Source organism: Acanthopagrus latus, chromosome 1, assembly GCF_904848185.1.
Source record: "Acanthopagrus latus isolate v.2019 chromosome 1, fAcaLat1.1, whole genome shotgun sequence".
Classification (NCBI taxonomy): Eukaryota; Metazoa; Chordata; class Actinopteri; order Spariformes; family Sparidae; genus Acanthopagrus; species Acanthopagrus latus.
In genome coordinates this window covers 19,054,794-19,082,501 of record NC_051039.1, presented here as the reverse complement: position 1 = coordinate 19,082,501, position 27,708 = coordinate 19,054,794, and the positions used below count along the sequence as shown (strand labels likewise).

Here is a 27,708-nt window from a genome sequence, read left to right as displayed (position 1 = left end):
CATTTGTGAGACCTTGAAATGAATGCCAGTGGTGTTGGACTACAAATATGCCTTACACTCCAGTCCCAAGTGCCCATTTCAATAAAACTGTACAGTGACAGTGCATCATGGTAAAAATCTAATCTTTATTTAAAGTTTTAAGGTTCATTACTCCAAAAGAGAGATAAACACAAGAAAAGAAAAGCTGGGTTACAATTTAAAGTGCAAGAGGAGATGAGGCGTGATTGGGGATAAGGAAGATTGCCTGTATGGTAAGGTTGGAGAGTGAAAATCAAACAGGAATATACAGTCAAAATTAATTTTGGGTTATCAGCTTTGTTCAGTAAAAAGTATTTGGATAAATACACATCAGAACATGTTAAACAGTTCATTCCACATTTCTTTTAGTTAGGCTTCATTTTTTAATTTTTCCCTTTTTAAATGAGCTGTAAACAGACACGTCAAATCCACGCCAGTTCAGGGCAACCACATAATTCTTTGTTAAATAAAGCAGAAACCAAAAACCCAGGCACGCTCACACATTAGCTGTAAATAGTAGTAGCTATTGCACATACAGGAATTTAAGCCATATATTCATGGAAATGTTATATCAGAGGGAAGTGCCACTGCTGTCCTCTTTTTTTGATTTCTTCCCTTTTTTTGCTCTCTGTTATTTTTTTTGTTTGTTTTACTTTGATTGTGTCCACCCCCAGAGATTTCAGGACAAACATTGACGACAACAACAGTGAGATATTGTGGGGAGGCTGGTACAGGGCCACAGGGAGTTATGGGGACATTACTTGGGCTGTTAGGGAGATGATGAACTATACATTACCTGCAAAAGAGTTCTCAGTCTTTTCACAGATAGCAGAATAGTAGGGAGGCTGGATGTCATCAGGGTTTTCCTCCGTTTGCTGGAAAGGGCTGGGAGTTGACGAAGGATCCAAGGCTTCGTCTGGCCCAAGCACTTCCTCCCTGACGTTCTCTTCTTCCTGCTTCCCACAGTCGATGTACTGCTGCTCTGCGAGGCATGGCTGGGTATGAGGCTGCGTGATCAGACATGGCTCCTTGGCCTCTTCAGGAAGCTCCTCCAGGGAAAAAATGCCAGGGCTTTTGATGCAGCTCTCCCCCGTGGACTGGGCGTTGGAGTTTGAAGCAGTGGTCATGGTGTCAAAGCCATAAGATGCCAATGATGTCGCTGAAGGTGGGGTGGTGTCTTCACCAGCAACGCCATGCAGCTCCTCCATGTCAGCCTCCTCTCCCTCTTCCACAGTGGACAGGAGGCGCTGGGCTGCAGGCTGGCTGTCGAAGGTTATGTGGCTGATCGCTGGAGCCTCCAAGGAATCATCCAACTGAGCTTCTCCCTCTGTGTCGCTGGCCTCGTCCTCCGTTACGGAAGTTGAGGATGAGGGGTTGGAAGTGGGGGCAGTTGCAGGTCCCCCCAGAACTTCATCAGCTGGCAGGGTCTCTGCCTCTGCCTCGGCCTCCTCCTCCTCCCCCTCTGCATCTCCTCTCTCCAAGTGAATGCCAAGGTCCTGGTAGTCCAGGTCAGGCTGTGGGGAAAGCACAGTGGCTTGAAGCTGGAACTTCCCATCTCGATTGTAGTCGCCGAGGTCCTCTGGTGTGCTGGTCTCACTGCTCAGAGTGCTTGACAGAGACATTCCAGGGGCAGAGAGGGGAGCTGGGGCCAGGGTCTGCATTGGGACTGTGTTGGACTGATCCATGTACATTTGGTCTTCATGTTTGACATTAGAATGATGGGGAACTTCTTGGTTTTCAGGAGCAAATGCCCCAGAGCCGAGCTCTAGCCAGGCTTGGGCTGGAGTCTGTGTAGGGGTCTCCGAGTCTGCTTGCCAGGGGTCTGCCACAGGGCTTGCTGCAGCCGCTCCTGCCTCCTGTATGGGCATATCAACCTGCTGTGGCTGCAGAGGTTCTGCCCAGGGATCACAGAAGGGGTTTGGTTGGTCCCACTGAGCAGCAGGGGCAGATGGCAGCAGAGGAGGGGGAGGTGGCGGCTGGACCACTCGGTTCAAGTTGTCAAGCCTTTCATCCTCAGCAAAGTCATCCTCGTCTGCGTTCCCATAGCTTTCCAGCCCACTCTCCGTCACCCCCTCACTCGCCATCTCCACATCTTCATCTTCCTCATCGTCCACATCGTTGTCGTGCCTGAGTCTCTGCGGCTCATCTGTCCGCTCGGAGCCAACATCCATGTCACAGACCCGATCATCGTCATCATCTTCATCTTCATCCTCATCAAAATCATTAACCGGTATGTCGGGAACCTTCTCAAAGTCCGGGGAACCTGCTGAGGCTCCTTCTATGTCGATGGCTCCTTTCAGACTGCCATCTCCCAGATCGTCCATGCTCTCTGTGCCCTCTAAGACACCGGGAGCGCTCAGTTCAGATGCACCCTGCTGGCTGCCGCTTACTTCCTCAGAGTCCAGCTCAGAAAACAAGGCTCCACCAGCCCTCCAAGCAGACCCTCCTACAAGTCCAGCAGACCCAGGACGAGACTCCTCTGTGGGCTGTGTGGTTCCGCTCATTTCGGACACCGATACCAACTGGCTACCCTCTCTCTCCTCTTCATCTTCCTCCTCATTTAAATTGGTGGTAGGAACCATCTGAGGGATGGCATTCGCTGCTGCTTCCAACACTTTAGATGTAGAGGGGATTTGTTCAGTTAACAGGTAAACAGGCTCTTCATTTACATCAGCAGGGGAGGCCACCAGTGGTAATGCAGTTTGAGCTGGGACAGGCGTCTGGTCCTGCATTGTTAGGATGGGAGCAGTGCTTTCCGGCTGCTCGTGCATTGGAGATGTTTGTGGGAAGGATGTCCTGACAGGGCTTTGTGGAGGAGAGGAGGCAGCTGCATGGCTTTGAGCAGTCTCTTGAGGTACCACATCCGGTGTGATATCCTGGGCAAAGACTGGGGGAGAGACCTCCTCTGTTGTAGAGGCAGCAAGGGATGATCCATGTGGTATGGACTCTGTAGCTGCTAACACAGTTGCTGCTGTGGCAGCTGCTACCGCTGCACCAGCAGCAGTATGTGCAGTTGCATTTGTAGCCCCTGTCTTTTTGGTCGTAGTGAAAGGTGAGACAGCCTGAGTGGGTTTGGTACCACGTTTTGCCTGAGGGGTGGTGCTGTTTGCAGGTTTGCTGGCTGGAGAGGCAGGTGGGGTTCGGCTAAGTGGCTGTTTGTTCGAGGCAAGGAACCGAACAGCAGCTACAGGTTTCTTTGTGTTAGTGGGTTTCCCTGGTGGTTGAGTTTTGGACTGTGTCACCTTGGGGTCTGCTGTCTTCGCTGTTGTGGACCATTTGGAGGAAGAGTTGGTCTTTGCGGTGCCTGTAGGTTTAGACGGTTCAGGTTTTCTGGTCGTTACGGATGTTGTAGCTGTTGTAGGTTTCTTAGCCACTGCAGCAGAAGGTGGTCGACTCACATCTGCTGATAAAGAGAAATATAATAAACATAGTCAACTCACACAATCTTACCATCAGTAGTAAATTTAACAATATTAGCTGAGCGTTTCATTACGTCAGATAGCTGAAATCAGGGACTGATCGTTCACGATCAAGTATGTATGAGAAATTCATCTACGATTTTTGCTGGGACTAAAGTTAAACACATCATGCTACTTTCTCAAATACGTTTTAGGCTTACAACTTAAAATGGTCCAAAAAGGCCATCAGAAGTGGTTATGCAGTGACTTCTAACCTTTCTTAACAGCAGCAGCAGATTTAAGAGGCTGTGTTGCTGTGGTCCTGCCAGTAGAGGATGCTGTGGCAACTCTAGAAGCAGCTGTTTTGGCAGCTGCGGTTGTGGAGGGCTTGGCCGTAGCTGTTGCAGGCCTGGATGTCGTGGTTGCAGGTCGAGATGTTGAAGGAGCTGTAGCAGGCCTGGGGGCAGAGAAAATAAGATGTTCAGGTGGTATAAAATCACTGGACAAAATAAAATGCACAACAAAAACAAGCTGTAGCAGCTTAACATTTGTAAGTGAGATCCAAAGATGCAATCTGACAATACACTTCTACATGCATTTACAAACTTAAATAAATTGTGTTAATGAACAACAAAAACCAAATTCAACAATGGAAACCAATTAACACAGCACCATTTATCTATTGCCTCAATGTAATGTCCCCTTCATCCTCAAATCATTTCCTAGAGGCGAGGACAGGGTTGAATGAGTACAAACTGAAAGATCGAAGGGGAAGGTAAGTTTGAGCACGGGAAAAAGATAAGAAAAATAAATCAGTATTAAGCTGCTAGTCTACTACTCAGTCTGAAGGAGCTCTTACAGGACTATCACTCCAGCTGCAGCTACAACAAGCAAAAACTCCTTTACCCACCCTCCTCATCCATTCTAGATGAGTAAAAGGATTCAGCATTGCTCTGCTCTTAGCACAGACACACTGCAATCTATATCTTAAAACAGCTACAGTAAACTTGACATTGGTTGACAATTGGTTCATTATACAGATCTGAACCTATTCTCATGTCAAAACAAAAAAAAAATAAAAATAAGTTATTGAGTCTGCAGCATTTCTGCAGGAGCCTACAACTGAGACCGGGTAAATCCTTGTCTCTTAAATACCGGACCTACAACAATTTATAAATTAATCAGTTAGTCATCAACTGTTAAAACAATCTCAAACTATCAATTCATCAATTTGGGTTGTCTTTCAAGAAAAAAGCAAGATTTCACCTTCTCATATGTGAACATTTTTATGTTTCTTCTCTCTGACTGTAAACTGAATATCTTGGTAATGGACAAAACAAGACAGTTGAGGATTTCATCTTGGTAAACAGGCATTCTTCAGCATTTTAAAGAAGAGACAACTAATTGAGTAATCAAGAAAAAGATCAATGTATAAAATTAACAGGAAAAATAATCCTTAGTTGCAACCCTATTCAAAACCATGCCTGCCCCAAAATGTGAGACCCAAGCAAGGCTCCATTACATTTAAACTTTATTTTATTCATTACGCTCTGTTCAGTGGGCTAATGTAAGCATTGGCAACAAACTGCATTGCCAGTGGGGAGAAAGAGATACACAAGTACAAATCTACTTGTTACACATGATATATATTGGTTCAGTTGACTGGCACAGTCAGAGAGAGAATTAACAATAAACCACAATTGAAAATGATCAAATAAGAACACATTGAAGTTTAATGCAATGAAATGGCCCGAGGCAAACATTTGACATGTCTTGATTGGTTTGGGTCGAACCCCAATCCTAAAATCTATTGCTTTCAGATGAAGTGTTTGGATCTGTGGCCACATTTTTTGTGTTGATTAACTAGATAAAAATAGACATGTTATTCTACTAGCAGTCTTTTAACTTGCATCTTTCAAAGTTTCTCATACAGACAAACAAAGGAGCAACTCTATGACCCCATGGCACCGACTTCAGCTTCCAGTAGGGTTATAAAGTGCCATACACTCCTGCGCTGAGCAGCAAAACTAAAAATTATTTCACTGTGGCAACACACTGTAATAGAATTAAATTTGAGAATCTGTGAAACAAATGTTAGTGAAATGTACAGTGATATCTGTACAACCTAAACAAAACTGAATGTTGCTTCTGCTCTGTTATACTGGGTTCTGTGAAATCTCTATACAACACATCTGCCTCATCAGGCTGAAAGCCTTTGACATAGTCTGTGCTGCAATGCACTGTTGCATTGGCTAACCTACAAATAAAGTCTGTTGCTGAAATGAGCGTGTCGTCGGCCGCAGGCAAAACCAGCCCTCTTTTACACTTGTGTGCAAAAACAATGCATAACCTCAGCACTGTAAGTAATTTGGTTGACATCTGTTTCTCATAAAAACAGATTCACTTTCATGACAACAACAGCTGCACAATCAAATGCAACTGCCTTAAAGAACTGTGTGACCCCAATGCCAATTAGAACAATCTCCATTATGTCTTCTTTTGGACTTGGTCTGCCACTACAGTCACTGATGTGGACAAAGACATACCGACTTTGATGGCTTGCAGCGTAGTGGCATGCCTGCACACAGATGCCGCTCCCACATTACAATAACCATTACAATGGACATTTGTTTCCCAAAGATCAGACAGCCACTGCACAGACATGCACTCACAGGGATGTTGTAATTGGCTGCCAGCAGACAGAAGATTTGGGCTGCAATGTGAAGTCCAGCCAAAAACTGGAAAGTATGTCAGACACTAAAATTAAATTGACCCTGAGCGAATGCTGGGTAATGATGAAGAACAGAAGAAAAGCATCAGATACACAAAACAGGAGAAAGGTCACAGGTCTGAACTTCTGAGAAGAAAATGGAGGGAAAGGTAGGAAAAAGGAGATTTAATTGAGGCCGTTTTCATATCTAATCCTGCATGCAAGCAAAGCATGAATTGACGGGACCACTCAATCAAGGCAAATAAAATTCAGTGAATGACTTCCTCTGAGGGAAGAGTGAGTGAGACTGAAGGATGAAATTAAATTGAGGGACAGAAATGAAGATAAGAGTTAAGGGAGTGGGAATAAAGAGGGTAAGAGGAGGTCACAAATTCAATACAACCCCAACCCCATCCCTCCTTTGTTTGATGATGAGACATAAGTTATAATGGTTTGATCCAGAGGGATGCCACAGAGAGGAGTCACTAATGCCTGTACTCTGGCTGGTGGTTGCTGTTGATGTATTAGTATGGATTACATTTCCTGCCAACAGAGAGCTGAAATCAATACAAATCACAGTCCAAAGGCAGGGTGAGACGAGGCACTACACAGCCACAGAAGATTTTAATGACCAAATATGAGGTCTTCTTCAGGGCAGAGGGTCAGTCCAGGGACATCACAGCCACTGACACATTTTACGACTTGCTTTACAGTCAATACACAAATGTCTGCGACTGATGCAAAAACACACCCATGGAATGAGTAATTGAAACATCTGTTTGTGTAAACATCAAAGTGCGAATTTCAAAATGTAAGCATGCACCTGCCAGGGGGCTTTGTTAATGCTACACCTATTCCATCCAATCACCCTGACTCCTTACTCCTACAAAAAAAAAACCCAGCTGGGAGGCTCAACTCACTTGGCATATCTGCTCCTGTAGATTAAATTATTCTGTTTTAATCAAGCCAAGACAGAGCAGAGGGCTTGGCCCTGAGGTACTCTTTATCCTAGTTGCAGAGGTAAGCCCATCCTACAAATAATATGCAGTCTCGGTACACATTCTTCTGTCCTCACCCTTTTCTACCCCTCATCACATGAAGAGCCCCCCTCCAAAACAACAAATGGAAATGGAGCACCATAACAATACCTTGTTTGGCTTGTAGGCTGTCCAAAACCAGCTGCTTTACTCCCTCACCAAGAAGAGCATACATTCCTAGGGTTTGTTTTATCTCCCTGACAATAAAGAGTGGAGGCCTGAACCAGGTCACTGGAGAGTTCAAATGAAGTGTTGCAGCCTAGCAATAGGATGGCAGACGGTGTTGGCTCAAAGGCCCAAGGCACCCACTGTCACCGTGATGGATGCCATGGGCTTTTCTGTTCGGGTGGTAATCCTGCTCCCCGCCAAGACTGTCGGGGGGAAATGACAGTTTTATCTTTAGTGGGAGGACTCAGAAGTAATCGAGAGACGAGAGAGGGAGAGAAGCATCAAAATGACAGGATACAAGTGAGAAGGAAGCTTGTTGTGTAAAACCAAGCCCAATTTTCTAAGCCCAACACAATATTTGAGGTGTAATTTGTTATAAAATTTTCCATTACAGCCAATTCTGATTTTGAATACTGAGGGAATTCTGTATGAGGGGTCAGCAGCAATTCTGCCCATTCCGAAGTCTGACTCTCTCAGAATGATCATCTTACAGATTGTTCAGCACCATGAAGGCATAATCACTCTCCTTTTCATGTTACACAACTCCACTCTTGGGTTTACAGTCTCTTTTAAAGCAGCTAAATGATGAATGAGTTAGAAATACGGGCACAGCTAGATGGAAGAAGGGCCGTAAGGAGGGCTTGAGGAGATCCTGGCCTGATGCCCAGCACTGTACATGCACAGACGGCAGAGGAAGAAAAAAAAGAGTCGAGGGGGAAGAGAAGGGAGATTGAAGTTGGGGGTGGGGTGGACAGAGACTGATTGCTCAGTCAGAGCAAGGACACCATAACCCATCACTGGAGGAGAGGAGGTGCCAGATTTTTTAAACATTTGGCTTTTACTTCAGTTATCAAGGATCCTCATCGACCGCTGAGACAGACATCACTATGTCTACCAGATGGATTGTGTGTGCATTTGTTTCTTAGTTGCATGCTGTAAATAAGTAAAAACTGAAATTTCAACACACAGCTGAAACAGGGCAGGGTTTTCCTCAACCATGATAAGGCTTCGGTGCAGCATCCAAAGTGCCTCATCGAAGCTTAGGGTGGAGACCAGAAAAACTAATCTAGTGACATTTCTCTCAACTAATTGTAGTTGTAGTTAGACCCCAGTGGATGTCTTTTGCAAGTTTTGGCTATTAATGCGCTGTCTATTTAGTGTCTATATTTCCAGCTTTATTTACACAGATATAATAATGGTCCAAAATGATGTGAAATTGTACACTTTAATTACAATTCTTCAGATTTCTTAGGGGGGAACCCCAAAACCCCGATCCAAGTATGTGCACCTACCTCTTCCGTAAGCATCGAGAAATACCAGTGCCCAGCACAGGTCCCACATTTTCCTGCTTTTTTCTATCACACCCAATCATTTTTCCAGACCCCATAGCTAAACACAATCATCAAATCTTATTTGCCCTGCACAAATGAGGCTCTGATAAAAGTAAAACCATTCCTCAAAAACTGAATATGTTTTCATTCCTCCCTTGAGGCAAATTAACATTAATACTAGATGAGAGAGGCTGGTCTTTCCACTGGTTCCAGGCACTGTGTGCTACTAAGCTTTCAGTATGCCTTATTGTCTGTGTTTTTTACCTACATCAAAAAGATTAAACCTTGGTAAGTTAGATGGCAGCTTCAATTTTGATGATCTCATGTTACTTCACGACAGCATCGACTCTGGTTATCTTTTTAATATAGAGATCCCAAATGACAGAAGAGTTGCATGTAGTGTGTTTAAGCCTTCCAAATCAGTAAAGCCCATGTAGTCTTATTTCACTTGTCATGCCCTCAGTTGTCAGTCTTAAAATGTGTGATAGACAAGTTAACCGTACATTGTTGGCAGAGCAGCAGCAGAAACAATATGGCAGAGCTCGAATTACAAGGAAGTGGCTGCAAAATTACCAGGAGGTTATACAGCCATTGTGTTGCAGTTAATAATGTCATTGGGTAATTGCCAAATCCTTTTAGACCATTAAACTCTGTTTTATGTGTTGCTATGGACTGACAGCACTATCATTCTCACTGTTGTGACTATTTCAAGTCATTGCCTGATCGGAGAGAAGGTTGGTTTGTGCTATGGCCTTACGCTGCCAGAGAGCCAGAGTGAATCGAAACACCTACTGAAAAGCACACCACTACCACTGTTGCTACACAAAGGATTCAACACGCCACTGAGTTTGCCATCACACACAGGTGGCATGAAATTCAACACGCATTATCTGACACAAGGGCAGACACCTGCTGCTGTTCTCCTGTTGTCCTCTCGGTCTCAAGCCGAGAGCCGAGTGCCTGATGTCATGTCCTGGGGAATAAGCCAAGAGCAGTCACATAAGGATGATGTGCTAATGTAATCAGACTCCTGACACTTGAAATGCCTGATTAATTCAGTAGACTGACTTCTCCATGCACACACAGACAGTAGTGATCCATCAGGAGCAATTGCTCCTTGCTCATCCCCCAATCACCCCAAAGTCTACATGGTGCCACAGTATTTAATCCGAGCTAAAAGGAAAAATGCTTTTTAAACATTTTAGATGCGATTCTCTGTCATGTTGTGTCCTTATAAAGAATGAATGAATGAATGAATGAGTAAATTAAAGTATTCATTTAAGTACAGTATTTGAAATCGATATTCAGTCACCTTTCTGACATTTTATACACTTATTAAGTACATTATTCAGCCTTTCCACCATCTAAACCTTTTCACCACCTAAACAGGAAAGTGGGACAACTATATCAAGGATAGCGATAGTTAAGATATAAAAAATCTTGTTTGTTTCACACAAACAGGCCTTACTTTATTTCTTGTAGTGAGGAAAGAAAACCATGACCCTCTGCTGCTTCGGAAAACAATGACGCAGCACATGATTTCTTCATTTAATAGAGATCACTGAGAGGGAAGACAAGTGGACAGAAAATCTAATCAGGCCTGAACACTACATCCTGTGGGGGAGGGAAGATGTTGGTTTGGTGTATTATAGATCTGACTATTTAAATGCCTATTGCATCAATAAGCTCAAAACTTGAAGAAGAATATTTTGTAGTTATTGCTTTGACTGCTGACTGACAATTAGGTTTGGAAGCCGATTATAAAAGCCTGTATTTCAAATAAATATCTTGTAATTCTTTCAAATAAAAAGTATTTACTGACAATTGCTTTCTTGTTCAAAGGCTAGTAAATGACCAGGTCATCTATGAAACTCTACAACGGCCAATACGAGCAGCTCTTTCGGCATGTCTCGTCCAACGAGAGCACTCTCCATCCAAACCACCAACTCAGTAGGAGAGGGATTATGATCCGAGTCAATAGCTCTCTGCCCCGGGGAGGTGGGGCCAGTTTCTACCAGGGGGTCTGTTCAGGACAAAGCGTTAGTTCTTCAGTATCGCTGCTTCTGTTAAGGCCCTCTGTCTCAGGTTATTTGTGCTAACATGACTCACTCTCTTGAAGCGTAATCTGACTCAATAACAGCCCAAAGACCACAATGGGCATCGTTCTCAACTGCTCTCTTTCAGGGCATCAAGAAAAACAAAGTCACCTCTCATCCAGTATGCAAGGGGAATTACAAAGTTTAGATCTCGGAAAGGGGAATTGTGTGTGAATGTAGAAGACAGTGCAAAAACGAGGGGAGTGTTATTGTCAATAAAATAAAAAGGGGCTTCCCAACCACAGAACTTAATTCAAATGTTTGAGCGATCCATGGATACAGCATGGCTGAATGTTCACATTACTTTATCGCGTACTTTCTGTTCTTGATAGGCATGCATACCTGGTGGTCTTTGAAACCGCAGCAGCACCAGCTTTTGTCATGGTAGAAGAGCTGGGTTTTGGAGCAGTGGACGCCACTGGACGGCTGGTAGTAGCTACAAAGACAATGGAAGAGATTGAAAATGAGACCGCGTACAACAAAACGCAAAACAAAACATTATCAAGGATAGGCTGTCAAAGACAGGAGAGAAGCTGCATGAAACATTTTCAAACACAATATGAAAGTTGTGCTTTACCTGTGGTTTTGGGTCTTGCTGCATTAACAGTCTCAGCCCCTGGTCTCTTCTTAGCAGCGCCATTCACTGTTGTTGGTCTGGTACCATTTGTTGCTGTGGCAGCAGCAACAGAGGTAGTCCTGGTCGTTCCAACAGCCTTCTTGTCAGGCACTCGCGTTAGGTTCTTGACCGCCGAGGAAGCTGCTGTTGCACCCGTTGGTCTTTTAGGTATAGCCCCCGCTGTGGCTGATTTTGTGGTTGTTGTTTTCTTGACTGCAGTTACAGAAACATTGTTTGATTTGACATCATTCACCGTGCGATGAGAGGCAGTACCTGGACGCGAGTTCGATCCGGAGGACCCTGCAGATTTGGCCTGCGTTTTAGTTGCACCGGCTTTGGGTCTGGCTTTGGGGTCTGCTGCCACCGGCTTGCCATTGGCCTTTGGTGCAGCCCCGGGTGGTGCATCGTTCGCAGCCTCCTGTGGCTGTGATTGGGCTTGCTCCGATATGTTCTCCTGTGATGACGAGGGCTCTGCTACTGCTGCGGCTTCAGTAGGCTCCGAGGTTTCCATGGTAACCCCATCCGGTTTCATGCCCCCTAATGCCTCCTAAAGGTGTGAGTGCCAACAATGTTGCTCTTGCTTACGAGGTCCAGGGGCTCACGTTCGTCTTGAATGGCCAGTTTCAGTCACACTTCAATGTCCTATCAAAGAACAACAAAAAAAGGAACACAAAGATATTGATGAGTATAGAGCTGCGAAGATCACTTATTCAACATTTACTTGATTAATGTTTTTGTTTATTTACTCCTTTGTGAATTTAAACCGAATATCGTTAAATTGTGTACACAATATTGGGCTTTTGGAAAACACTGATCAACATTTTTTACCATTTCTTGACATATTATAGACCAAACAACTACTCAATTAATCCAGAAGATAAACTGTTCCATTAGTGGACAATGAAAATAATCTTGAGTTGCAGCCCCATCTTCTTTTACTGCACACCTCCTCCTGCCCTATGCTGCACTACTCATAAAGTCAAATGAAAAACATGTTACTGTCAGCCAAAGGAAATGCCATTTATAGTGAGGGGCCTCCAAGGAATTTGGGGGAGTCTGAAAGAGGAAGTGAGCAGTGGGAGATGCCAATGATCCTTTCTCTAAATCAGTCACTCTCCTCCACAGTGACTAGTCCACCCGTCTAACAGAGCCACCACTATAATAATGCATCATAATGCCTGAGGCACCAAAACAAATTTATGAGTCACTATTAAAATACCACATTAAAAGAAACAATGGATTGTCTTAACTACACATTTTATGAGGCAGAAATATAAAAAAAACTGATGAGTCTGTGCTCCAAATGGTTTCCAGCATCTTGACTTTGACAGAGGAAAAGAGCTGTGGTTTGGAGTGCTGAAAGCCTACAAGAGGCTTCGCCATCTTCTGACACACAGGCCACAGAGAAGGAGGAGAGGGAGGTAGGGGAAAAAAAAGAACCAAATGGCCCATTTGTTGGCCGTTGTCTTCCTGAGCAGATGCACATGGTAATATCCATGACGCTGTATGATTTAACAGAGGTTTGCGTGCCTTGACATCCCTTAATTTACAGTACTGGTGGACAACTTAAAATGAATATAGCTCAACTGTATCAGCTATGGTCAGGAGCTGGAGAAAATGAAGCAGAAGGGTGAGATGTGGAGCATGAAGAGTCATACAGAAATCTCAGACTCATTGACCTCACTCAAGTTTTACAGAGCTCTTCCCGCATCTGCTGTGGGTTCTACCCCCCTACCCTAATCATCCCCTCCACCCACACTCACCCATTCCTTTGCCCCACTGACACCAGCAGCTTCTCCCCACCCCCTCCCGATCACTCCTCTTCCTACAGCCACTTGTTCCCCTCTGCTACTTGGTCACATCCTCCCCTCCTCCCACTGCTAATAGACGTGTTTCCAGTAAATTGCTACACATATGGTCCAGGCAGCAGAAGCGCTATGTGGCCCAGGAAACAAGCTGTGCCAGAGAAGGATTGAAGAGGAAATGAAAAAGGATTGAGATGGCTAGAAAAAGGCCAAAGACCTATGAGAATATAACAAACCAATGGAACAAAACAAAAGCTTTAAAAATGGAGAATAAAAGAGATTTATAAAAGTAAAAAATGTTGATGAGCTGGAACACAAACATGTTGACAGGTAAGGATTACTACAATAAAAGGCATGAGTAATGACAATGACCAGCAATTCAGAAAGCGAACAGAAATAATGAATTGGTCATGAAGACAATTTATGATCTGCAGGCCATTATGCCAGATAACTTAAAACATATTGAAGAAATGCGAAATGAGTCCTGATTAGCAAATGTTTCCACAGGCATGAGACTACGAACTGCCTTTACACAGGACTACAGTGTAAAATAATGGTCAAGGACCACAAACGTTTGTCAGCTATCCTTTGATGGAAAACACATCTTTATACATCTCCATCTGACAAATTTCCAAAAGAGATTTTAAAAGTAATTCTTTTGGAGAAACAACAATTGTTCTCGTTCCAAAGGTCAGAGAAACATTTGCGTCAGTTACACATCAGCATCTGACGTAACATGATACTGTGACAACTTTAGTGACAGATCCAAAAATGCTGTAAAATTTACCCTAATATTTACAAGGTAGAAAGGTCTTTTTAAGTTTCAGCTCTTGTACCGAGTAAGCCAAGCAATGAAAATGCTTCATCAAAATGACAGATGCATAACTGGAGCACTTGCTGCCAATACCAGAATAACTCGTTTGGCCCATTTAGTATCGATAATCATTGAATACACCTCCCCACAGTCACATTTGCACACAAAGCCACTGATATCCCCCTAACCTCCTGTATAAAATTATTAAAGTCCTACCCTTTGGTTCAGCCATAGAAAGGTTACAGGCTGAACTGCCTTACAACAGTTTTCACTCCTGCTGCCTTCTCTTGTCTTTCTGCTGCTCATCTGGTCTCTGTGGTAACAAATCTCATACAGAAAGGGTAGTAACCTGCCAACCAATACAATGTTTGGACTGCTTTTGCTTTTGGAAAACATCACACCTTCGGTGAGGATTCCATTAGCTAATGTGCAGACTTTGGGACAGTGAAGCGCAAATCAAATCCATCATCATCATCATCATCATCATCATCATCATCATCATCATCATCATCATCATCATCATCATCACTCCAGTTGTTTGTATTCATTTTTTTGGTCCTTAATTATCTAATGGCTTCAAAATCTTCCAATTCAAACAACTACAGATCTGGATTTTCACATCATTGAAAGAGCAGTGAGACTGGACTGGCACTGTGACGTGTATGGGATGCCATTGTTTTGCCAGTCCAGCTACTAATGCCAGGGGCTTAGCAGATAGCAGAGTGAATCATATTCCTCATGCACTGACCCCCCTCTAAGCTAGTAAGGGCATCATCTCTGACCACTTGACACCATCTGACGCAGCACCAAGAGGAAGTTAATGGATCATTTAATCGCGCACACACACACACACACACGCAAGTAAGTGATGTTTTACTAAATTACAGCTAGACTGCACTGGAGCACTGGTGCTTGTTTTCATATTCTTTAGAAAACACTTGACACCAGTATTATACACAATTTAGGGATTCTTCAGGCTGTTTACACCTAGTTGGGAACATAATATGCCAGAGCATCAGATTTTATGTTCAGAAAAATGACTGCACAACAATACCAGCAGCATTTTTAAAAAGGTCTGCCTCGTGCATTTTGATGAAATAAAAGACACCCTCTATTGTCTGCCATTCTCGCAATCCAAATTTGCATAACAAATCCCAGTTCAGTGAGGACTGAACACCATATTCAGGGCGAAGCTTGCCTTCTTTCTAGCCCGCTCCACGCGGCTAACATCACAATTAGCTCAATACCTCGGGTGACAATTACAATGTGCTGCAAGTATTGTGACGACGAAGACAAAGGCCCAAAAGTTGACACAACAGCAGCGATACATGTTGTTTGGCCCAAGCAGGAGAAGAGTGTGTTTATAAATGCCGCCATCACTTTGTAAGATTGTTAGAGGGAGTCTGTCTAGACAGAGAGAGAACTCGGTGGCCTCAGTGGTATTTACATTCCACTTCTTCTAATAAAGAAATATGGCCTTGTGCGTCATTAAATCTTACTCATGACCTGTCTCGAGGCAGTTTAATTACATCTGTCGTACCCCATCTTTGGCCTCTTGCTTTACATGTCCAGACGTCAGAAGTGGTGTCTGGCAAAATGGGTCACTTTAATACTGTGTCTAATACGAGCAGAGAGGGATTTAGCAGTGTTGAGAGCATGGCAGGGGTTTGGAATGCATTGTGCAGACTGCTGGAGGGGGGTGTTGATACTGATGCTAGGGTTTAATGTCATCTGTAGATTTACCCCAGATTGCTGTCTGCAGTTATAAAAATGAGGAAGAGACAATATGCAATTGGCAGTGAAACAGATTCAGTGTTCAAACGGTGGGTAAACACAGGCATTTATAAAAGCCCGAAGGAAAATTAGGAACACATTTCACACAAAGTCTATCTTTCCTTATGTGCCTTTAAATGCAGGCTGAATTAATTATTCAATCATAAGACAATATTTTGGCAACTATTTCAGCAAATTGATCAACCCTTTTCAAGCGAAGATAAGAAACATTCTGTTCTTCCAGCTTGTCAATAGTGATAATCTATAGTTTTTCAAAAATGGTGACTACAATTTTTCACAATTTTCATACATCTAATAAACCAAATGATTGAGTTATATCTTGTGAGGCTGATGGAGATCACTTGGACCATTTGATCTTGTAAATCCATCTTAAAAAGCTTCAGGCTAAGCCAACATGCAATGAGACAAATAGCATCCTGTGAGGAACTACTGGCAGCCAGAGATCACAGCCACAAGGTAGTTTGGGTGTGACGTCCAGCAGGAGAAGTAACTGTTTGTTTGATAAGAACAATGGCAGCTTCTCAGGGGGTTAGCATAGATGCTACAGCCTCCGTTATATCAGAAATGGAGAGTATTGTTATTATCTAGTTAGTTTTGTAGCTTGTTCTAATAACTGGCTCTGTTGATCTGACTGGTTGAAATTAGCCTGTGATAGATTGACTACTTGCCCAATCAGCTGCCAAATATTTTTTCCAAAGTAGCTGCCTTTTTCCAAACAGTTTCTAGTCAGTCCTTTCCAGATGGTTCTGTGTGACAAACCACCTGGTGCATCAGATTAAATTCAGAGGTTTATCAAAAAACATCTTGTCTGATTGGTTCAGATATTCTTAAATTGTAGACCTGGTTTAGATATCAAACTGGCCACTTCATTTGCCCTATGTTGACTTTCTACATTAAGATTTGTGCCAATGATGCATCTGCTAAAAGATGATTTATAGTAGAAAGTGAATTTAAGCAGCAGTGGTTTCAGGAGAACATCCGACCCATCCACATTCCAGCTTTGCTAAGACTTCCTCAAGACTCCTCGGGGCTACACAGTGACAGCTGGCTGTGTGTCCGTGTGTGTGTTTATGTGCATGTGTGTGACCGAATAGGGAGTGAAAGGGTCAGAGGGAGTCCAATATGTGTGTGCGCACGTTGTGTGAACATGCAGCAGAAAGAGCTATGTTTGTGTGTGTGTGAGAAAAGAATGTGTAGGAGGAGTGTGCACGAATGTTATTTGCATGCAGACAAAAAAAGGGAAAACTGGAATTTCATGGCCCGCTACTTCCTGCATTCTTTCACATCCAAAGGCACAGTTGTGTCATCTCTTCATTCTTACTAGAGCCGCACCTTAAAGGTCTAAAGGTTCTTTAGACAATTAAAACAAACTAAAGCTGACCTGGTGAATTGGTGAACTTGACCGTGGTTACAGGCCTGGGAGTGTTCAGTGTTGGTAGAGAGTGTTTACAGATGCGATATGAAGCCCCTTTGGCTGTTTGTTTATTAACTTTCCTCTGATGTGTGTCTGAGGTATAGGCATGTACACAGTGAGAAACACAGGCAGCTTTGTGCATGTGTGTGCGCAACTGTGAGATGAGAATGAAAAGGCAAAGAGAAAAAGGGTGGTTGGTTTAAACAGCGGAATTACAAAACAAGAGGTTTCATCTGTCTGGGATAGGAAGGGGTTTTCCTGACACCAAACTCAAGCCTCAGTCCCAGAGGGACAGACCAAATGCAGGAAAACTGATTACTTTCACTCCAACTCTTGTCTTCCTCAGCTTCTACTACAACAAAAGCCTCTCTTCAATGACTGACGAAGAATCTAAAAACAATCGTCAAAGTGATGAGGTAAACTGACCCAGAGAAATTGGTGGCTGAGTGTATAAAGCTCTGCTGCTCCATCTGACCATACAAGGCAGTAGAGCCGTTTCTGCTGTATCACCAAGCGAGTATTAAGTTCACACACTTACAGAGTGACAGAGAGGGAGAGAGAAAGAAGAGAAATTTAATCTGTTGCTGGGACACATACAGATTCTTTCAAAGCATGCTCACAGGAGAGCCGTAGTGCATATGAGTCAAGAGTTTGTGAATATACAGCTGAATACTTGCCTCCATCTATACACACCAAGAGACTCTGCAGTTCTCTCTCGCTCTGACACAAACACAAACACAAACACAAACACGGTATATCATAATGAGTCCTTGGAGGGTATTTCCCAAACAAGGCTGAGAAAAGGGACACTCAGTGTTTCTATCTTATTCTTGTCTTGAGCAAATGAGACTTTGTGCACTGGCTTATATCAGTACAACAAAACTAACTTGTGACTCCTCCAGTTAATGAAGTCCGGCTTGTGCTGTACAATGAGGTACACAGTCTTGCAAATTAAAAGCCAATTAAGGACAGGAACGCATTATTAAAAGCAGAAAACACTGAACAAGAATGCACTGTCAGCTCCATGTCCAAGAAAGGGATGATGATGTAGTTTTATGAAGCTATGACAGCTATGACAAAAAGTAAACATTATACTGTTACATTGTGTTGTGATTGAGATCCTGACCCATCATTCATCTTGGACAGTGACAAGTTACCTTTTTTCGCTCTAATTAGACAATTATATCGCCATCAGTAAAACTGCAGACTGACTGACTCTCACTCGCATGGAGGGATGATGAGTTTTTTTTGCTGGTGACAGACGATTTTTCAGATTTTCAGAACCGTTTCCCTGAAAAGTAGCACACCTGTGCTACCTCAAAGCTGAGCCATGGCTATGGTGAGTAGACTGGAGATGAATGTCTACATTACAAAATCCATTAATTACAAGATGCATTCGTCGGCAAGCTGCCCAACAGGAGAGAAAACACACACAATTAACATCCCCACTACTTGTTGGACACTAAGGGGGGAGGTAATAAGACAATTCTATCTCACTCTCCACAACACTGTAGCACTAAAACAAAACCACAGGCTGTGTGTACCACCCATCGATCAAGTGAAGATCACACAACAGCTCATCCCAGTTTATGCATATGTCGTTAGTGGAGCAACAGTAAGAGCTACTGCAAGCCTTGACTCCTCAAATCATCCATGTCAAAGCGTAGGGATATTTAGGGCCCGAGCATGTCGCGACCTGCAATTGTTTTTCGAATGTCAACTTTTTCGTCCCAAATGATCGCATTTTTCACTGGCTGAACATGGCCCAAAACTCACCAAACACACGTGCCGAAAAATTTCATCATCCACACGAATGACATGAAACCCAGGGGACTACTTCCTTAAGGCTCTGTGAAAAAGTGATAAACTTACTTTTCCAACTCCTCCTTGGCCATTTGACCAATTTGCAACAAACTTTGCAAGTAGCATCTGCGGACAAAACTTTTCAAAATCTGTCACCTACGTCACACCTGGTGGCATGGTCCATTCTAATGCTTTGCCATAAAATCATCAACTCATAACTTCTACATACAATTTGTCATCTACTCCAAATTGCTCAAACATGTAGAGGGTCTTGCCCTGAATACATCTACGAGGCACACCCCGACACGCGTGGACTGCGAGGGCCCATTCATCGCTGCTTGCAGCTTTATTTAAAAATATAATTTAACTAAAAACTCAGACCATAACAAGCTTTCTGCACATTGCATCTGCATTACAAGTGACCTAGCATTCAAACCACACCACAGAAGAGGAGTTATATTAGATGAAAACTAAGGCCACATTATGCCAAAAGGAACTACAACATTAATCATCTGCTTCCGACTTCTGTTGTCAACATCCTGTATAGTTGACGCTGCATTCATCCAATAAGGGCATTAAAATGTCACTCAAAGCCAAAGCACTGCTTAACACTTTCCCTCCCCCATCTAATGAACGCCCTCATGGGGGAAGGGTAATGGCTGGCTAGGACCATTTTTAATTCATACAAAGTACTTTGCTGGAAAACCATTTGTCAAACATTAAAACAAATTTGACCACAAAAGATATATTGACAAAAAAGGCAGGAAAAGTATAAAACCCAGCTAAACAGATGCATCCTTAAGATGCAACCACCTATAGCTTAGTACAGAAACAGACTAATAGAGTTAATATCATTCATTTTTATGCCTCATCATCAGGTCCTGGTCACCACTGAGGATGTTCATTGGCAACTTTGCCACCTAATATGTGTTGAAGCCTGTGGAAGGACCTTTCTTTTTTTCCTTAAATGCATGTGTTGAAGGCAGGTCCACCTTCAGAGGCTCCTCACCCTGTGCAGAGAGCTAAAGAAGATAAAATATAATATACACACAATATAATATACAAAATATAATATACACACACATACACACACACTTATTTGGACAGATGAAGGGAAGGCAGTCAGTTGGGAAAATCATTGAGGGCTAATACGGTTCTTTGTCTACAGATAACGAGGTGCATGGCATGTCATTCATCTTCTTTAGCTCTCTGCACAGGGTGAGGAGCCTCTGAAGGTGGACCTGCCTTCAACACATGCATTTAAGGAAAAAAAGAAAGGTCCTTCCACAGGCTTCAACACATATTAGGTGGCAAAGTAAAGCCCAGTGCCCAAAGTCCAAACCCAAACCAAATGATAATGCAGCCTTGTGCCCACAAACCAATAGCAAATATGCATCAAATAAACAACATAATGGAGGGATTCTAATTGTCTCACATAACTGGACTTTTTTCCAAACTGTGTCAGTGCAGGACAAAGTAGCTCAGTCCACTGAATCTCAGAGTCAGCTCTGGTGAAGTTATAGGCAGTTGTGAGGTTAGTGTTTGTTTTTTGGGAGCTGTCCAGCAGTCTCTTGTCGGAGCTAGCATTAGCATGGCTGCCCTGGCCATCGTGACTTTTAGCTCATCATTACTCCTTACATTACGTTAACTTTGAATCCCCCAGCCTTTACCACACTGGTTGGCATGATATATGCTCCATGTGATAAAACAACCAATGGTTTTAGGAGAAAACACATACTTTCCTCATGGTGGGGGGGTTGGGCTTCACGTTAAGCAAGCAGCTTATACGAATCAATTCCATACGGGACACTAACATGTGCTAAGTGACTGTAAGCTACTCAATAAGGCCATTAGGAGCAGGTGGTTAAATGTAGCTATGAGTTAAGTGGACTAAGCCAGTTACCCTTTAAGGGAGTGGCAGAAAAAACAGGATGGACTTGCAGCTACTGGCAGCAGTGTGGTCTACAAGGCTGCAGGGACATGGGTTGCAATCTGCTCTAACCCTGGCAGCAACCCCCCCCCCCCCCACCACCACAAAAAAAAGGGCACCAGCCACCAGGACAAGCTGACAGCGGGGGGAAGCAGTTAGTAGAGTGGCATCATCAACAAGAGAGGGAAGGGGACTCTGATTAAGATCTCTTTTAGAACAACAATCATGATCAACTTAAGTGTTTGCATGCATAACTGTGTATAACATGAGGGTACTTTGAGGGGGAGGGTGGGCAGACATGCCTCATTGTCTGCACTGCGCACTATGTAACCCCCACGGACGTGACGCCGAGGGGAGTGGGGGTGGGGGTTTTGAGTGGATTAACTTGAGTATCGGGACGGAGAAGCAGCTGGCACGGGTTACTTCACCTTAAAGGACCCAGGGACGTTGAATCAGCTGTGGGGTGACCAGGGTAATGCAAGACATCTCTTTAATACAGTAGACTGTGAAGCCCACCTGCTAGTCTGTTACAGGTTCATCTTTACTTTTCACTTATAGAGTGTAGAGCTGTAGTCCCATTTGGGGTTTAGGATGATTTTACCACAGATCGTGACAAAATAAAAGAACAAAAAACACTCACAATATGACACAATTATCAAGATACTGATGAATATCCTCATATTTATGACTTGAATAAGCAATCTAGCTTACTGATATACATTCCTATATTGGTTTCACATAATCATTTCATTGCCATAAGTGCAATTTTGAATTATTATATGCTTGTTTATTTGGAATATTTAAGAATGTTGTGATGGCTAACAGGATATTGTTGTGAAATGCAATTATGTTGGATAGGGCAATCATAACATGGCATTTTCATATCATCACATTCATATCAATGTAAAATCAGGGCATTATAAAGTCACACAATAAGTGCATCAGTTTCAAAGGGCAAGCTTGCTTTTGCTCACTTGCTCTCTCTCACTTTTATATCAGTGGAGAGGATTAAATGTTTTTTACAAAAAAAAAAATCATGCCAAATGGTTCTGCTCACAAAAGTCAAACACAGTTTCAGTTTAAACATAAGGTAGAAACGAGTAGGAAGGCTGCAGAAGGAAAATAAAGGCAGTGTAGGAGCTGATGAGTGAAGCTGTGGCTATAAAACAGATTTAGACCAGGCATACTGCAGTGTAAATCTCATGCCAGTTTCCTGCCACAGACCTTTGTCCCATCTTATCTCCTGTTGCTTTCCACCAACACACAATTAATGACAGTAGATGGAGGGAGCTGGAGGAGACAGTGCAGGCATGAGAAAACTGAAACACTAGTCTTCTCATTATCACATCATTTCATTATTTTTTGTTTTAAAAGCCTTTGACATTTTGGGGAACTTGATCTCATTATAAAAAACTGAGGAACCACATTAAGTAATTCTATCAAGATAGTTGGCTGGAGAGAAGCCAGCACTGACATTATCTTTGCCATATTAAAGCCAACCAGTGGCTATTCTCCTGCACACCAGCCAACTGGCTACACACAGGCAGATAGTCGATACGATGCTGGAGAGCCCGAGGGCCAGATCAGTTACTATGCTTCTGACTGGGCAGGGTGAGCTGAGGCCAGATGGACAGTGATCCCACACCTCTGCTGCCTGAAACTCTGACAGCCACACCCCTGAATGGAGTCAAACGCACGCTCTCTCTCACACAGAGACACACACAAATAACAGAGCATGCAGGATTGACTTTCTCAAAGGATGATAACAGGATATACTCAGCCAGCATAACAAAAACAAACACGCACCCCCACAGCAGCCGACCTCAGACAATGTTGGATCAATAACTTAATAGATCAAAATTTACAGCAGTGCTTCATTAGAGACAGCTGCTACATCATCATCATCATCCCGACATCCAATCAGATGTGTTAAATGTCAGTGTAAGAACAAAACTGAATGTTCAAACTGATATGTTTCACTAGCAGCACTTTACGATGCTACCATGAAGCTACCATGTGCAGCTGTAAATACACATGCCACTGTAAAATATGTCTTTGGGACAACATTCAAGGCTACCCAAGTGAACTAACAGACTATGAAAGTGCTGAATGACTCTTTCAATAATTACAGTGCACTGAGCCCAGCTTCACAGTCCCAGACAGACTGAGTGCTGAAAGTGCAGCGCAAGCGTCCGCCACTTTATCCTAATGGGCAAGAGAGTGCCAGCCTCCAAACCACAGTGACGAGAGTTACAGCACCACCCAGTCTCACCACCCCACAGCTGAACACCCAAGAGCGACGCAGGAGACACACAACCAACCTGAAGAGTGAGGACTGAAACATGATTTAACCCTGAATGTCACCCCAAACAGATGCAGTGAAGCAAGCAGGGTTGGAATTTCCATGGGTGTGGGACTGAGACTGACACTGGTTGCAGACTGTAAAAAGCAGCTGACTTACAAACAGATGCAAATGCTCTGCTCTGTGCAGGGGTTGAGCTTTCCATTCAGCTGCCCTGATTTTTCAGTGAGTTCTCAGACAAGGAACAGGCATAGCAGTACCAATGTCAATAATAATAGTAACAAAGGGGCATTTTCAACAAGTCTGTTGAATCGAGACGTTCATCTTAATGAAAATGATCAATAGTCACAGCCCTCAAACACTTCCACATTAACATAGATTAATCATTAATCTGCAATCAAGCTGTAACAATTGATCAATTATTCAATAAATATTAAATCAATCTGCAACCATTTTGATAACCGATTAGTCAGTGTTAGTTGCCTACAGCTGACTACAGCTACTTGTATATGAAAAACAAATATTTTTTGGGTTGTGGACAAAACAAGACTTTGGAAGGCTTCATCTTTGGCTATCAGTAATTTTGATGGGCATTTTTCCCAATTTTCTAACATTTTATGCACAAACATTTGATGAATACTCTAACAGTGCTGGATGCTAAATGTTCAGGGAACTGCATGCTTCAGCTTCTATTGCTCACACATGACCAAAAACATGAAATCCAAATGATCTAGAGACAGATCAATACAGATAAAACTTAACTTTTGTTTTTCCAGCCAAACTTGAAATAAATTGTTTTTTTATTGCCACAAAGATGTAAATAATTTCAGCAACGACTATAAAAAATAATCCATTACAGATAGATGTTGATACGGCAGAGCGTAACTGGTGAGTACATTCTGTTCTCACACTGTGGGATCATGTTGGAGAGTAGATCTGAACCCTTGACCTCAACATCCACAACTATCGTCACCTCTCACAGCTGTTGTACAGATGCACATGAGCCCATACTAAGCTGAAAAAACAGTTCAAATCATCAGCCTAAAGATGTTTTAATCCAACAACATATCACAACACTTAATAGAGTGCAGCTTGACAGCAGTGAAAGTAGATTACTACCGTTTGTCCACAGGCCTGTCATCTTAGATAAAAATCAAGCTTTTTGGACGGCTGACTAGGGTTTCTGAAATCTAACAAACTTAAAAGAAGTCTTCAAGTAATTCAAGTGAAATAGAAGTATTTCACCTAGTCACACTTAGACAGGCTTGATTTATTATCCAGTGTGGTATCCATTTCAACAGACACACCACAGCAAATGCTGCAACGTCAACCACCTGCATTTATCTCCGACTGTCATGTCTGAGACAACCAACAACTGCAGCCACACCATTAGACACCCCCAAACCTGCCCTGAGCCATAAAAGTGGAATTTGGAAGCACATACCAAGACTGACAGCAACAACATAAAATGACTTGAACTTGTAGTCACTCAGTGAACCAACACATGAAGACATCACACAAAGAAATCAAGTTTTTTATGACCGTGTTACATGTTTAACCACAGTATCTCAAGATTAATCATGCAAACCAATTAAATGTCACACCTACTAAAATCTTGTTTCTGTAATACTGATTATTTATGAGGCTGACACACACTGCTCAGAAAGAATGACAACTTTATTTGCATAATGCCTCCATTTCCTCTTTTTAAAAGAACATTATCCAATCACTGAAGCCTTCAAGGTTATAGGATGCACTGAAACAAGATTATTTTGAGCTCCACTTCTGGTTGGCCCTGGCCTTCAGGAAGAGGAAAGGGAAACAGTGGTGTAGACAGGGGAAGTTTTAGTGCAGTGTAAAAACACATGCCTTGTCCCAATACAGTCTGAAACTGGCAGAGGATGAGGGCCTTTCACTGAACCTGAAGGCCAGGCAGAACCTTTTCCTGCTCATCTGGTAATACGATCTATCCTCAAAGAGACACAAAACTAGCTCATTTGGACAGACCCAACCATAAAGATATCACAAATAGGAAATCTGCATTGCAATTTATACAAACAACTAAACCTTTGTTACAGTTTGTTGCGTTGTGCACTGACAGTATCACATATGTTTCCGACAATGTCCAAACCCAGAGATACCAACAAGTTTACTCAAACTAACGGTACCTTCCATTCAATCACCTGTCACTGCTTCCAGGGTAGGAAATTCTGCAAAAATGCTAAATTTAAGGTCTTCTGACAATAACTATGCCTGAGTTACATCAGACACATTTTTCAGGCAAAAGCAGGCTGCATCTGTTCTTAAAATGGGACACAGCCTCACTGACCCTGAAATAAGCTCGTAGAACAAGTCCAGAAAGTCGGGAAAGGCGTCAGGTGGAGAGGGAGACCATGCACGGGTGTGGTACCATTCACACTTTGACACTCAGCTGACAAGAAACTCCTGCGCAACAACTCACACACACCCAGGCAGCAGTAGCATGATGGTTTTCAGGGAGTGACACACTCCCCAGCGTCTGCATCTCAAATACCATTTTGAAGCCAAAGGATAGTGTCACTGCTCCCACACCCTAACCATGCCCACCACACCCATAAGGCCCAAAACACACCGATTATGTAATGTAGACTCCAAGCCAAAACAGCATCCCTCTTATCACTGAGATCTGCAGACGATGCCGCCTGATAGTCTGCCTCTGAGCTCTCTGTACTCCTCTCTCTTCTCATGTGGCTTGGCCAAGTCGAGAATGAGATCACTCCCTGTGCAGGGATGCAAATATTAAAAACAGAGATGATGTTTACCATGGCATGGAACAACTGAAAAGAGTGTGCAGGCAAGAAATCCATGAGTCAAGCTACTTCACATCATCACTACCACTCATGTATGATGGGCTGCTGATACCTCTGTTTTTTTTTTATCTAAGGGAGTTAATTCAGTCTCAAATGATTAACGAAGACAACAATACAATCTGAAAAATGTGAAAGCACTGATGAGATTTTCCATCTTTGTATCCCTTCTAAGGAACCCAAGGTGGTCCCTGCACTTTTGTGACCATTGTCTTGAGAGTTTCTGGATGCTTTAAAGCCTCAAGTGAAGCTTTAATAATAGCATGTGTCTCTGGGAACAAACACGCTGAATTCCCCCAGATTTAGCAAAAGGCCCCGTTTAGCCTCACAGAACAATAGCGGTGCACGCCGGGGCGGCTTGCTGAGAGAAACACATGAGGTGAGTCAATAAATTGAACCCGATACCACTGAAGACCACGCCAGCCGAGTCTCGTACAGCTGCACGCCCGACATAAATGTCTTTCTGGGAGTGGGAGACACGTTGACGGCGCCTGCCGATCGTTTTGGTGCGATGCTAACGTTACACTTCCATCATCACATCACCTCACAGCCAGTCCACGTTACAAAGAGGGCGTCAAAACAAGCCAAGTCTGCCTCATTTCAACAGACGAAACAAAAAGAAGGCGAGTTCGCCTCAGCAGTGGTTTCATTTTAGAGGGTTCAGACAGCACAAACACAACGTGACGGTGATGCAGCGTTACTTCAATAAATGTCGCTCGCGCTGTAAAACGTAGTAAATTCCACGTACCTTCCAACGGTCGAGTCTCTTCTTGAAGACTCGCGCAGAAACAAACAGTCCCTCCTTAAATATGTCTGCACTAAATGTGTCGACAGAGCCGTAAATTTCACCGGACTAACAATGGAGCCGCGCAGTCAGCTGCGTGCGTCCCTTCTCCGTGTCCTTCCCTCCACGTTTGAGCAGCGGCAGGCGGCGGAGCGGAGGGCTACTTCCCTTCATGAAAGATGGAACCGGTTGGGAGGAGGAGGAGGAGGAGGAGGAGGAGGAGGAGGCGGTGGCGGTGGTGGTGGTGGTGGTGGAGGAGGGGTGGGAGTGACAGAGGAGTCCCACAGCAGCAGATTGAAGGAGAAGCGTGGTGCTCATAAAAGAAAATGCAGATTTAATCCGGCTGGCGGTCCAATCAGAGGCGCGAGACTGGTGGTTATGCAAAGCGGGAGTGACGTCAAATTCAAACCAAGCTCGAGCTCCTCTGTCCTGTGGACGGTGGGGGGTGTCACTGTGGTGGTACAGAGAGTGTCCGGTGGAGTGAGGAGCAACTTATATGTTTATCGTTTGATAAAAAGGATGTTTGATTATTATAGATCAGAAGTGGACAAACTTTTTCTCCTGTTGGGCCAAAACTGAAAATTAAAGCCCAATGCCACCAGTTTTACACATTGGGGGGGTTACAGGTTTTGGGGAGTCCTACTGCTTAGGTGAAACATAAAACATTATAAAGCCTTATGTGGTTTCAGAGGAAGCTGCATGTAATCAGAAAAACTGTGTCCAGTGATGTCACTCAGTGACTGTTGCATTTAGGGTAATGTAGGCGCACTGGTCATTGCACTCCTATAACATTGGTAGGCTCATCATAAATGAATAAATAAGCTCTGTTTATATAGCACCTT

General features: G+C 43.3%; 2 protein-coding genes across 4 annotated transcripts in view; one reads left to right on the top strand and one right to left on the bottom strand.

Annotated features, from left to right (window-relative positions):
• The window catches only part of LOC119026695, a 1,024,654-nt gene that overhangs the window by 129,689 nt on the left and 867,257 nt on the right, over nucleotides 1-27,708 (top strand). The gene's annotated exons all lie outside the window — the stretch shown is intronic.
• si:ch211-214c7.4 (mucin-5AC) lies at nucleotides 106-27,098 on the bottom strand. 2 transcript variants are annotated; one of them, XM_037110854.1, is made up of 5 exons: nucleotides 26,831-27,098; nucleotides 11,336-12,016; nucleotides 11,101-11,194; nucleotides 3,692-3,873; nucleotides 106-3,421 (listed from the first exon to the last, which is right to left on the bottom strand). In XM_037110854.1, exons 2-5 carry the CDS (start codon nucleotides 11,904-11,906, stop codon nucleotides 804-806), a joined length of 3,465 nt encoding a protein of 1,154 aa, XP_036966749.1. In that variant the 5' UTR covers nucleotides 11,907-12,016; nucleotides 26,831-27,098; the 3' UTR covers nucleotides 106-803. The 2 variants fall into 2 exon arrangements, with proteins under 2 accessions (XP_036966749.1, XP_036966755.1); XM_037110860.1 differs by having other exon boundaries at nucleotides 106-3,418.